Source organism: Bos indicus x Bos taurus, chromosome 15 (assembly GCF_003369695.1).
Source record: "Bos indicus x Bos taurus breed Angus x Brahman F1 hybrid chromosome 15, Bos_hybrid_MaternalHap_v2.0, whole genome shotgun sequence".
NCBI classification, from domain to species: domain Eukaryota; kingdom Metazoa; phylum Chordata; class Mammalia; order Artiodactyla; family Bovidae; genus Bos; species Bos indicus x Bos taurus.
The window spans coordinates 32,469,617-32,483,228 of NC_040090.1; the positions used below are offsets into that span (position 1 = coordinate 32,469,617).

The following is a 13,612-nucleotide window of genomic DNA, read 5'->3' on the forward strand; positions in this document are numbered from 1 at the left end:
CATTGGGAGCATGGAGCCTTAGTCAATGGACTACCAGGGATGTCCCAAAATACCACGATAATTTTAATTATGTTTCTGATAATGAGATAAAATCTATCTTACTACAGCATCAATCCTTCAGACCTAATCCTATGCTCTGGAACATATCCACTCTCTCTTTCACAATGCTGCCCCTTCAAATATTTATCATAATATTATTTAAAAACAAAACAAAACCAGGCTTCCCCGGTGGCTCAGTGGTAAAGAATCTACCTGCCAATGCGAGAGACACAGTTTCAATCTCTGATCCGGGAAGATCCCGGATGCCACGAAGCAACTAAGCCCATCCACCACAACTACTAAGCCTGCACTCTAGAGTCCTGGAGTGGCAACTACTGAAGTCCATGGCCGAGAGCCATGCTTCCAACAAGGGAAGCCACTGCAATGAGAAGCCCACCCACTACAACTAGAGAGTAGCCCCTGCTTGCTGCAACAAAGACCCAGCACAACCAAAAATAAATATAATTTTTTTTTAATTCCTTAAAAAAAAAAAAAAAAATCCTGTTCCTACCACCATTTTCCTGGACCCCTTTAGGCTAACAGTTCTAGATCTTTTAAACATGAAGCATATAACATAATGTGAAGACCATTAATTCTGAATGCCTTCTAGATGTATTTAGCTAAAGATCTTTTAATATGCAGTTTTACAATACAGTCAGTGCGGACTCAGCAAAACAGAACACAGTAGTACTGTTACTTCCCTTAAGGCAGACAGCATACTTTCAATGAACACCTTCCAAAATGTGGAATATTTTGGTAGCTCAGGTATACAACTGGTGCATATTACACTTAAAGTCACCTAAAATCTTGTCATATGAGTCACTATCTTTGCCATTCTATATTTTTATCATCAATAGTTTTCCTCTAAACGAAGTGCTTTTTTCTCACTATTAAAATTTCACTGGGTTGATTTCAGCTCATTGGTCAGCTACCTTGTGAAGTTGAAACTCATTTACTGAGGAGAAATAATGATAATAAGATATTTGTTGACTCACTCTGGTTACAAAGCAAGTCAGTAGCAGATGTGAGATCAGAAAATACACCTCCCATTTTCTCAAACAGAGCTCTCTGCCCTGGTTCCCAGATAATGATGATGCTAATGATGATAACCATTCTCAAAACAGGTAAAACTTACTGGAAGCTTACCACATGCCAGGCACTGTTCTAAGAATTTCACAATTATTAATCTTCAACTCTATTATGGGTACTGTAGTTTTCCTCATTTTACAAATTGGAAAAACCAAGGTAGTATGAAGTAAACTTGCCCAAGATCACATCATTAGGAAATCGCAGAAGTAGTATTCAAACCCAGATGGATGGTTTGGTACAACTATCTATTTACTCCTAAATAGATTGAGCGAGCTACCCAGGAGTGACTCAAATACTGGGAAAGATCTCAAATGACCTGTCCTCCTCGTCACAGGTCACTGTCTCCCATAGATAAGGAAGCAAAAAGGGTAGGTGTACAACTCTATCAGTAGGATTAATCTATGGTTCCCACCATGAGGGGCCCGTTCTGTCACACTTACTTCCATTGCTCCTCAGGAGAGAGTTCTGACATATCCACCTGTAGAAAGACACCACCATAAACATCCATTACTGTCTTAGAACTGTTCCTGCCCAACATACAGGGATCACACATTTGCTAGAGCTAAAAGTATGAATCAGGATTTGTGGGATATGAAGCTAGATAAAATATTCTGCCATATAATACCATTTGACTCTAATTGGCCTCATTAGACTAAGCATCAGTCCCTGCTCTGCTATCAGCTAGTGGTATGACCTTCCAACCACAAAGCTCCAGTTCTATTTGTTAGTCTTATCCTTTTATAGCAGGATTTCTTAAACCTGGACACTAGTGATAATCTTGGACTGGTTAATTCTCTGGGTTGTTTGGCAAGGGGGGATTCTGTAGATTGTATAATGTACAGCAGCATCCCTGGCCTCTACCCACTAGATGCGAGTAACATCTTCACAGATACAACAACCAAAGAAGTCTACAGATATTATCCAATGTCCCTTGGGGGATGAAAAATTGCCCCCAGGTGAAAAACCACTGCTCTAGAATTAGAGCAGTGGTGAGACTGCATCACTGACTCAATGGATATGAGTTTGAGCAAGCTCCAGGAGATGGTGAAGGACAGGGAAGCCTGGCGTGCTGCAGTCCATGGGGTCAGAGAGAGTCAGACACGACGGAGCAAATGAACAACAACAGAATACTACTAAATTCTTTGAGTTCAGGGCTTGAGTGTAGCCATATGGAAAAATACCCAAACCTCAGGACATAAGTCACTCAATACATTCTTACATTGAACTGAGCTGAAAATGCTTTTTGATGTAGAGAAGAAAAGCCGTCATAAACACTCAAAGGAATCAATCAACAAATATTCCTTTAGTACTTATGAAGTTCAAGACCCAGTTTCCCACTGTTCCTCTAATAACTTCAGAAAAGTACCTTAAGTGGAATGTGTGAAGTAAAATGGGCAGAACATCACTCTACTACTAAGTAAGTTGGTACATATTTACCATATATCTTTTATGTGTGTGCAGTGGGAATTCACCATTGCTTAGGGAGGGGTTTCTGGTTTCTACATATCCCATCTAGAGAAGGAAGAAAAGGGAGGGAAGAAAGGAAAGGGAGAAAAGGAAAGAGGGGAGGGATAGAAGGGAAGGGAGAAGAGGGGAAGAGAGAGAGGAGGGGAGAAACAATATCCCAAGGCTTTCCCCAGCCAACCAAGGTATTGAAATCAACCACCCCTTTATCCTACTTTACACTGTTTCACGGAATTTATTCAAGTGACTGACTCAGTCCTTCATCTCCCTGGAAGGACAGAGGTCCCCTCCCAGAGAGGACAAGTAGATACAGGAAATGGAAAGGCCCAGCTGGGTGGTACCTGAGCAGACAATTCAGAACCACAGTCTTATATTATCTTAGATATGCTTTCCAAGTGATTTAACTGCTGCTTAAATCCAGGGTCAGGGCCAGGGTGATATAAGCAAGGCATCAAGGACCCAAAATTTACAGAGGCACACACTTTCAGGTACTGACCCTGCACTTGCATGACCTTAAGAGTGAGTGCCTCCTTCAAGTCTGTGCCCTGCACTTTGTATGCTTCACCCTAGTCCAAGTCCTGCTTATGTTTATCTTGCTCCCATCCTAGAGCATCTCACAGAGCTAAGGAGAATACACTCCTTTTGTGTCTTTCAAGAATAGCAGAGCTGAGCATATATTAAACACTCAATGAGTACTTATGGAATTGAACAGAATTCCTTCCAACAGGGTAATAAGTAAGTATGCTGACAAACCAGCATCCTACCTGGAGATGCTTAAATGAGGATGTAAACAAACACTTGAAAAATACCTAAGGAGCATCTGGGAAATAAGTATTCATTTTCTGGAGGCACCCAGAAAATCATGCTTAAAAAAACTGCATGTCAAAACAAAACACAACTACATATTCAAAAAAGCAAGACAAGTCTGTTGAATGGAAAACAAGGAAGATCCAGAGAACTGGGCCAGGCATGGGGACACCTCTCTGTGAGATAGTGCTCAAGCGTGCTACTATTTGTGCCTTAAAGTTTCTCTCATTGGAAAACAGAGACTGTCTTCTGACTTCATTGTGGGGCTGTGAGAATATACTAGTATTATACTGCAAGTGATTTCACTGCCTTTCCTCCTAGGAGCACAGGTGCTCAGTTGCTAAGTCATGTCCAACTCTTTGCAACCCCATGGACTAGCCCATCACAGTCCTCTGTCCACGGAATTTTCCAGGCAATACAGAAGTGGGTTGCCATGCACTTCTCCAGGGAATCTTCCCAACCTAGGGTTCCAACTTGAATCTCCTGAGTGTATTTCACAAAGTACCTGGAGAGGCCAGGGAACTGAATGTTGGTGAAGCACAGGACAGTGATGCTTTCAGAGCCTCAGGGAAGGCTCAGAAGGGCAAGCTCTTACACTGAGACTAGACCTGGTGCTTAGAAGGCCATTTAGCATTTCATGGAGTAGCGTGAGTACTGGAGTGGAGTAATGGTAAGAGTCAAGAAATGATGTGGCTTTAATATTTCCATCCTGAACCAAAAGATTTTAAAAATTACATCCAAACCAGTCATCTAGCTCAAGTGGAAAAACAAGGAGAGCTATAAGCTATTCTGTAAGTAAGCTGTACCCTAGAAATACATCTGCATTTTCTCCCTCACTAATGAGTTTATTCATCTGGGGCCAAGCAGTAAGTCATTCAGGTCCCCTGTCCAGGCTCAGGTAGCTAATTGGGCAGGCTCCCAGGGCAGGATTGATAGGCCCATATTCCACTCCTAAGACTCGAACACAGAATGTCTTTTTGACAACCAATCACCCCTCTCCTAGGATTTCACAAAGCTTCTAGTCGTGTTAATCTACCAAAGTCCAGATTTGAAAGAATTTAAATCAAAAATGTCAGGCAGAGGGCAAGATAAAATTTCACAAAAATGGAAAATGATCTGTGGTTGACTGATATATTTTTTCAGATGCAAAACACAGATGGATCCACCAGTGTAATCCCACAAGCAGGCCTCTGTCCCCCACAAATACTGATACTCTGGGGTCTCTTGAATCTTTACACAGACTGATTAGTTTGTCCCTTCAACCTTTTTCTTCCACCAAACCACATTCTGCCTTCCATGCAAAATGCCAGCCAAATCCTCCTGGGTCCAGAAAGGCCCATTAGACTGACCCCACTCACTGAAGGGAAAAAAAAATCCTCAACTGCTTTGAGCATGATCCACAGTCCAGAAGCATCAGCACCCTGAGAGCTTAAAAACAGAGGCTTCAGAATCCATCCCGGACCTCCTGGATCAGAAGTTGCATTTAATAAGATACCCAGGTAATTCACACGCACATAAAAGCACTGCTGTTGCATTCCAGCACTCACATTCAGTCTGTCCTACAGTCACACACCTCCACACACCTGAACTGCTTTTGTTAACAGCTTTCCTGAGATCTAATTCACATGGCATAAAATTCACCCATTTAAAATGTGCTATTCAATGTTTTTAGTATATGCAGAGTTGTGCTACCATCACTGCTCTTTAAATTTAGAACGGTTTTTACTACTCTAAAAATGAAACCAAGTCGGCCATCACTCTGCAACATCCCTCAGCCCAAGAAACCACTAATTTAATTTCGATCTCTATCTACACATTTGCCTGTTCTAGACGTTTCATATAAATGAGATTTGACAATATGTGGTCTTTAGAGAATGGCTTCTTTCACTTAGCATATTTTCAGTGTTGCTGCAAGTATTATAGTCATTCCTTTTTACTGCCAAATAATACTATATTATATGGATATACAATATTTTCTTTGCCCGTTCATCAGCTGATGGACATCTGCATTGTTTACAGCTTTGTGTTATTATAAATAATGCTGTTATGAACGTTAACTTACAAGTTTTCATACAGACATGATCTCATTTCGCCTGAGCATATATCTAGTAGTGGAATGGTCTGGTTGTATGGTAACTCAATGCCTAACCTTTGGAAGAACTGACACTTTGTTTTCCACAGCAGTTGTACCATTTCACATGCCCCCCAGCAGTGCACAAGAGTTCCAATTCCTCCACATTGTTGACAACACTTGGTATTATCTTTTTGGTAAGAAGCATCCCACTGAGTGTGAAATGGTAGATTAATGTGATTTTGATTTTGCGTTCCTCTGACGTATAACGATGTTGAGCACCTTTTCGTATGACTATCAGCCATTCACATATCTTCTTTGGAGAAAAATTTATCCAGATCCTTCGTCCACTTGTTAAAAACAGATTTTTTTTCCCAGCAGTTTTAGGTTCACAAACTTCCCTGGTGGCTCAGACAGTAAAGCGTCTGCATACAATGCAGGAGACCCAGGTTCAACCCCTGGGTCAGGAAGATCTCCTGGAGAAGGCAATGGCACCCCACTCCAGTACTCTTGCCTGGAAAATCCCATGGACGGAGGAGCCTGGTAGGCTACAGTCCATGGGGTCGCAAAGAGCTGGACACGACTGAGTGACTTCACTTTTAAGTTCACAACAAAACTGAGTGGAAAGCAGAATTTTCCATATGCTCCCTGCTCCTCAATATGCATAGCCTCCCTCATCAACATCCCTCATCAGAGAAGTACCTTTGTGCCAACTGAGGAACCTACATTGACGTATCATCACCCAAAGTCCATAGTTTACCTCAGAGTTCACTACTGATGTACATTCTATGGGCTAGGACAAACATAACATTCTTATGGACACATATCCATAAACAGAGTATCATACAGAGTAGTCCTACCGACCTAAAAATTCTCTGTGCTCCTCTTATTCATCCCTCCATCTCCCCTAATCCCTAGCCACCACTGCTCTTTTTACGGTCTCCATAGTATCACCTTGTCCATATAGTTGAAATCATGTAGTACACAGCCTTTTCACATTGGCTTCTTTCACTTAGTAACATGCATTTAATCTTCCTCCATGTGTGTTCAGGGTTTAATAGCTCATTTCTGTTTTAGTACTGAATTAAACTCCACTGTCTGGAAGTGCCACAGTTTATTTACCCATTCACCTACTAAGACGCTATGTGTGCTCAGTCACTCAGTCACGCCCGACTCTGCACCACCGGAACTACAGCTTGCCATGCTCCTCTGTCCATGGAATTTTCCAGTCAAGAATACTGGAATGGGTTGCCATTTCCTACTCCAGGGGACCTTCCCAACGTAGGGATTGAACATGTGTCTCTTTGTCTCCTGCACTGTCAGGCAGATTCTTTACCACTGGGCCACCTGGGAAGCAAAAGACATCTTGGTTGCTTCCAAATTTTAGCAATTATTAAGCTGCTATAAAGATCTGTGTACAGGTTTCTGTATGAACATACATTTTCAGCTCCTTTGGGGATATATTAAGGAGCACAACTCCTGGATATGGTATGGTAATAGTAAGTTTAATTTTGCAAGAAACTGCAAAACTATCTTCCAAAGTTTGACGGAAGATATTCTCTTGCATTCCCACCAGAAATGAATGACAGTTCCTGTTGCTCCACATCCTCCCAGTATTTGGCAGTGTCAGTGTCTCAGATTCTGATGATTCTAATAGGTGTGTAGTGGTATCTCACTGCTGTTTTAATTTGAATTTCGCTGACTACATGAGGTGGGACATCTTTCACATGCTTATTTTCTATCTATGTGTCTTCTTTGGTGTATCTTTCTAACTATGTATCTTCTTTGTTAAAGTCTCTAGCCTACTTTTTAAACAGGTTTTCTTATTACTGAGTTGAAAGAGTTCTTTGTGTATTTTAGGTAATAGTCCTTTATTTCTTTATTGTATATTTATTTATGGCTGTGTCAGGTCTTAGTTGTGGCATGTGGGATCTTGGGCTTCCCAGGTGGCTCAGTGGTAAAGAATCTGCCTGCCAATGCAGGAGACGCGAGAGACATGAGTTCAATCCCTAGGTTGGGAAGATCCCCTGGAAGAGTAAATGACAACCCATTCGAGTATTTCTTGCCTGGAAAATTCCACGGACAGAGCAGCCTGGGGAGCCACAGTCAACGGGGTCATAAAGAATCGGACACAACTGAAAACACACACACACACGTGGCATCTTAGTTCCCCAACCAGAGATTCAACCTGCACCCTCTGCATTGGAGGATGGATTCTCAACCACTGAACCACCAGGGAAGTCCCTGACAGTCTTTTTTCCTGACAATCTCTTTTAATTGATGCATTTAAACAACTAATGTTCAAAGTGATTGATACAGTTGGATTAATATCTACTATATATTTGTTACTGTTTTCTATGTGTTGCCCTTGCCTGTTCCTTTTTTTGTCTTCTAATCTTTTTCTGCCTTTTGTAGTTTTAACTGAGAATATTATGATTACATTTCCTTTCCTTTCTTAGCTTATCAGTTATACTTTTTTTTGGCCACGCTGTGCAGTTTGTGGGATCTTAGTTCCCCAACCAAGGATTGAACCTGGGCCATCAGCAGTGAAAGCACAGAGTCATGACCACTGGACCAACATGGAATTCCCTATACTTTTATTTTTACTTCTTTTAGAGGTTGCTCTAGAATTTACAATATACATAAATAGTAAAATCCACTTTCAAACAATACTGTATCACGTCACAGACAGTGTGAGTACCTTATAACAACAAAATAATCTTAATTCCTCCTCTCATCCCTTGTATCATTGCTGTCATTCATTTCACTTATCCCTAAGTACACATACAGAAACATATGCAGTCAAATACAGTGTCGGTATTACAACTTTCACAAAACTATTCACTGTTATATCAATCAACAACTTGTAAACTAAAAGAGCCACTACAAAATTCCTATAGCTTATATATTTAATGGTGAAAGACTGAATGCTTTTCCCCTAAGATCAGAAATAATGTCAGGATGTCCACCCTCACCACTACTATTCAAAACATACTGACGTTTCTGGCCAACAAAATAAAGTGATAAAAGGTACAGACTAAAAAGAAATAAAACTGTCCCTTATTTGCAGATGACATGATGGCCTACACAGAAAATCCCAAAGAATCTATGAAAAAAAAATTCTAGAATAACAGCGTTCAGCAAGGTGGCAGAATATAAACATACACACAAAAGTTATATTTCTATATTAGCAAAGAACATGTGGAAAATGACATTTAAGATACAATAAAATTTACAATTAAAAAAAGAATTAGTAAAATAAATGTTTTTTCAGTCTACTTTCACTTACTCCCATTCCAATGCTTTTCCTTTGTTTAGGTAGACCTGAGGCTCTGACCTCTCTTATTTTCCTCTCTCTAAACAACTTTTAATATTTCTTGCAAGACAAGCCTGTGTGTGTGCTCAGTCATGTTTGAGCCTTTGCCACACTGTGGACTGTAGCCCGGCAGGCTCCTCTGCCCATGGGACTTTCAGGCAAGAATACTGGAGTGGGTTGCCATTTCCTTCTCCAGGCTACCTTCCTGATGCAGGGATCAAACCCGAGTCTCTTGAATCTCTGCACTGGCAGGTGGATTCTTTACCACTAGTGCCACCGGAAGCAAGACAGCCTACTAGCAACAAATTTGCTCTATTTTTGTCTGTCTTTTTTAATTTAATTTATTTGGGTCTTTGTTGCTGCACACGGGCTTTCTCTAGTTCCAGTGGGCTGGGGCTCCTCTAGTTGTGGTGCAGACTTCTTAATGTGGATGCTTCTCTTGTGAAGCATGGGCTCAGAAGCCGTGGTGCACCGGCTTAGCTGCTCCGCAGCACGTGGAATCTTCCCAGACCAGGGATTGAACCTGTGTCCCCTGCACTGGCAGGTGGATTCTTAACCACTGAACCATCAGGGAGACCCTATTTCTCCTCTTTTGAAGGCTGATTTTCAGGATACAGAAATCTAGGCAGATGGGGGTTTGTCTTTACTCTTCTATAGGTAAAGTGTTTTCTCTGCTGGCTTCTTTCAGAATTTTTTCTTTGTCTCTGACTTTCTATGATTTGAAAAATGATATGCCTAGATGTAGTGGGGGGAGGGGAGGCGCGGTGTTGGCATTTAACCTGCTTGGTGTTTTCTGAACTTCCTGGATCAGTGGTTTGGTGTCTGACATTAACTTGAAGAGATTCCCTGTCATTATTGTTTAAAATATTTGTTTCTCTCCTCCTTCTGTTATTCCCATGATGCACCTGTTTCTGTCTATTCAGGTCGCTGTGACAAAGTACCATTGACTAGGTGGCTTATAAACAACAAACATTTACTTCTCACATTTCTGGAGGGTGGAAGTCCAGGATCAAGCACAAGCTGGAAGGGATTAGGAAACTCTGTGGGGCCTCTACTGTAAGAGTACAGACTCCAATTATGAGGGTTCTGCCCTCAGGACCTAATCACTTCCTATAAGCCCCATCTCCTAACACCAATACCTTTAGGATTAGGATTTCAACATATGAATTTATGGGGAACATGAACATTCAGACCATAACAACACACCTTTACTTTTGTAGTAGTCCCACAGTTCTTGGGATATTTTCTTTCAAGTCTTTATTTTTTAATTTTTATAGGTTTCTACTGAAATATTCTCAAGCTCGGGAGACTCTTTCTTCGGCTTTATCTAGTCTATTGATAAGCCCATCAAGGGCATTTTTCACTTCTGTCAGGGTGTTTTTGATCTCTAAACATTTCTTTTTGATTCCTTCTTAGAATGTAAATTTATCTGCGTACAATGCCCAGCTGTTCTTGCATGTTGTCTCGTGTATCCATTTGAGCATACTTAGCACAGCAATCAGTTATTTTAAATTCCTTGTCTAGTGATTCCAACATCCCTGCCAGAGATGGGTTTAATTCTGATACTTGGCCTGTCTCTTCAAAGTATGTTTTGCCTTTTAATATATCTTGCAATTTTTTGATAGCTGGGTATGATATACGAGGTAAAAGGAATTTCTATAAACAGGGATTTAGTACTGTAGTGGTAGGATGCTGGGGAGGAACAGCCTTCTCCAGTTCTATGACTGGGTTTCAGTCTTTTAGTGAGTGTGTGCCTGTGGAGTGTGAACTTCACAAGTGCTTCGCAGTGCCTCACCCACCCCTCTTAGGTGGGGCACAATGGCTTAAGAGGACGGAGTTGGGGATTTCCCTTATCCAACATAAAAAGCTACAACTGGTCAGAGATGGGTATTTTCTTTCCCCTAGATCAGTCAGGCTCTGATAAAACCCCAAAAGGTTAGACTATGGTTAAACAGTTTCCCCTGATGGCAGATCTTAAGAAGAACAGAATGCTCTGTAGTATTTTTAAAAGGTTCTTTCCCAGCCCTGCCAGCCACAAAAGCACAAAGGGATTTTTCTCAATACTCAATGTAAGAACCTGCCAGATACCTGGAAGGTCATTGTGGGGGCCCTGAATATCTATGAGTACCTGTGGAGTTCTTAACTTTGAGTTGTCCACACTGAGCCTCGAGCAATTTATTACAATCCAGGTTTCCCTGCGCCAATACTGGTTCCCACAGAGGTTTCTGCTTCTGTAAGTTGTGATTCATGCCAGCAGTTTGTCTTTGTCCATGACCTCACTTTTCTAAAGATCTAAGAATTGTTGATTTTTCAGTTTTTTCAGCTTTTTACTCATTCTTAGGACAGAATAGTGATTTCCAAGCTTCTTACATGCCATATTGAAACCCTTCTGTCCATTTTTTAAAAGTAGGTTATTTATATTTTAATTGTTGAGTTATAAAAGTTTTTTTAATATATTCTGGATATAAAGTCTCTTATCTGATACATGACCTGCAAGTACTTTCTCTCATTCTATGCTGTGCTTAGTCGCTCAATCATGTCCGACTCTTTGCGACCCCATGGACTGTAGCCCGCCAGGCTCCTCTGTCCATGGAATTCTCCAGGCAAGAATACTGGAGTGGGTTGCCATGCCCTCCTCCAGGGGATCTTCCCAACCCAGGGATCAAACCCAGGTCTCCCGCATTGCAGGCGGATTCTTTACTGTCTGGGCCACCAGGTAAATCCCCTTCTTCCATTCTGTGGGTTGTCTTTTTACTTTTTTTGGTGATGTCCTATGCAATACAAGTTTTTCATTTTAATGAAGTACAGTTTTCTTTTTCTTTTACTGCTTTTACTTTTTGTGTCATATCTAAGAAACTACTGTCTAATTTGATAGTGATTTATGACTACTCTTCTTCTGAGAGTTTTATATTTTTAGTTATTACATTTACGTCATTGGTCTGTTCCCTGCCCCACCCCCCACCCCATTGGCCTGTTTTGAGTCAATTTTTTTATATGGTGCGATGCAGGGGGTCCAACTTCATTCTTTTGCCTATGGCTATCTAGCTGTCTCAGCATCATTTGTTAAAAAGACTATTCATTTCCCCTGTGGACCTGATTGTTCACACTGGCTCTTAACTCTCTAAGAAGGTACAACACCCTTGTTTCCCACATTATTTTCTTAAGTGTCCACATAGCTCTATATATCAGAACCTCTGAAAAGATAGCTGGACATACATACTACCATATATACAATACCAGATCTACAAGACCTTTTAGAACTAACATCCAAAAAAGATGTCCTTTTCATTATAGGGGACTGGAATGCAAAAGTAGGAAGTCAAGAAATACCTGGAGTAACAGGCAAATTTGGCTTTGGAGTGCAGAATAAAGCAGGGCAAAGCCTTATAGAGTTTTGCCAAGAGAACGCACTGGTCATAGCAAACACCCACTTCCAACAACACAAGAGAAGACTCTACACATGGACATCACCAGACGGTCAACACTGAAATAAGACTGATTATATTCTTTGAAGCCAAAGATGGAGAAGCTCTATACAGTCAGCAAAAACAAGACTGGGAGCTGACTGCGGCTGAGATCATGAACTCCTTATTGCCAAATTCAGACTTAAGTTGAAGAAAGTGGGGAAAACCACTAGACCATTCAGGTATGACCTAAATCAAATCCCTTATGACTATACAGTAAAAGTGAGAGATAGACTTAAAGGACTAGATCTGATAGAGTGTCTGATGAACTAGGGATGGAGGTTCGTGATACTGTACAGGAGACAGGGATCAAGACCATCTCCAAGAAAAAGAAATCCAAAAAAGCAAAATGGCTGTCTGAGGAGGCCTTATAAATAGCTGTGAAAAGAAGAGAAGCAAAAAGCAAAGGAGAAAAGGAAAGGTATACCCATTTGAATGCAGAGTTCCAAAGAATAGCAAGGAGAGATAAGAAAGCCTTCCTCAGCAATCAGTGCAAAGAAATAGAGGAAAACAATAGAATGAGAAAGACCAGAGATCTCTTCAAGAAAATCAGAGATACCAAGGGATCATTTCACGCAAAGATGGGCTCAATAAAAGACAGAAATGGTATGGACTTAACACAAGCAGAAGATATTAAGAAGAGGTGGCAAGAATACACAGAAGAACTGTACAAAAAAGATCTTCACGACCCAGATAATCACGACGGTGTGATCACTCACCTAGAGCCAGACATCCTGGAATGTGAAGTCAAGTGGGCCTTAGAAAGCATCACTATGAACAAAGCTAGTGGAGGTGATGGAATTCCAGTTGAGCTATTTCAAATCCTGAAAGATGATGCTGTGAAAGTGCTGCACTCAATATGCCAGCAAATTTGGAAATCTCAGCAGTGGCCACAGGACTGGAAAAGGTCAGTTTTCATTCCAATCCCAAAGAAAAGGCAATGCCAAAGAATGCTCAAACTACTGCACAATTGCACTCATCTCACACGCTAGTAAAGGAATGCTCAAAATTCTCCAAGCCAGGCTTCAGCAATATGTGAACCGTGAACTTCCTGATGTTCAAGCTGGTTTTAGAAAAGGCAGAGGAACCAGCGATCAAATTGCCAACATCCGCTGGATCATGGAAAAAGCAAGAGAGTTCCAGAAAAACATCTATTTCTGCTTTATTGACTATGCCAAAGCCTTTGACTGTGTGGATCACAATAAACTGTGGGAAATTCTGAAGGACATGGGAATACCAGACCACCTGACCTGCCTCGAGAAACTTGTATGCAGGTCAGGAAGCAACAGTTAGAACTGGACATAGAACAACAGACTGGTTCCAAATAGGAAAAGGAGTACGTCGAGGCTGTATATTGTCACT

At 41.1% G+C, this 13,612-nt stretch overlaps 1 protein-coding gene across 4 annotated transcripts in view; it reads right to left on the reverse strand.

Annotated features, from left to right (window-relative positions):
- Nucleotides 1–13,612, reverse strand: part of RNF121 (ring finger protein 121) — an 83,192-nt gene that overhangs the window by 48,333 nt on the left and 21,247 nt on the right. For 3 of the 4 annotated variants that reach the window (XM_027563017.1, XM_027563018.1, XM_027563016.1), the window contains one exon: nucleotides 1,569–1,606. The exons of the other annotated variant lie outside the window; for it this stretch is intronic. In XM_027563017.1, the coding sequence (XP_027418818.1) occupies nucleotides 1,569–1,606 (38 nt within the window). The remainder of the gene's footprint in view (nucleotides 1–1,568; nucleotides 1,607–13,612) is intronic. 4 annotated transcript variants of the gene reach the window in all.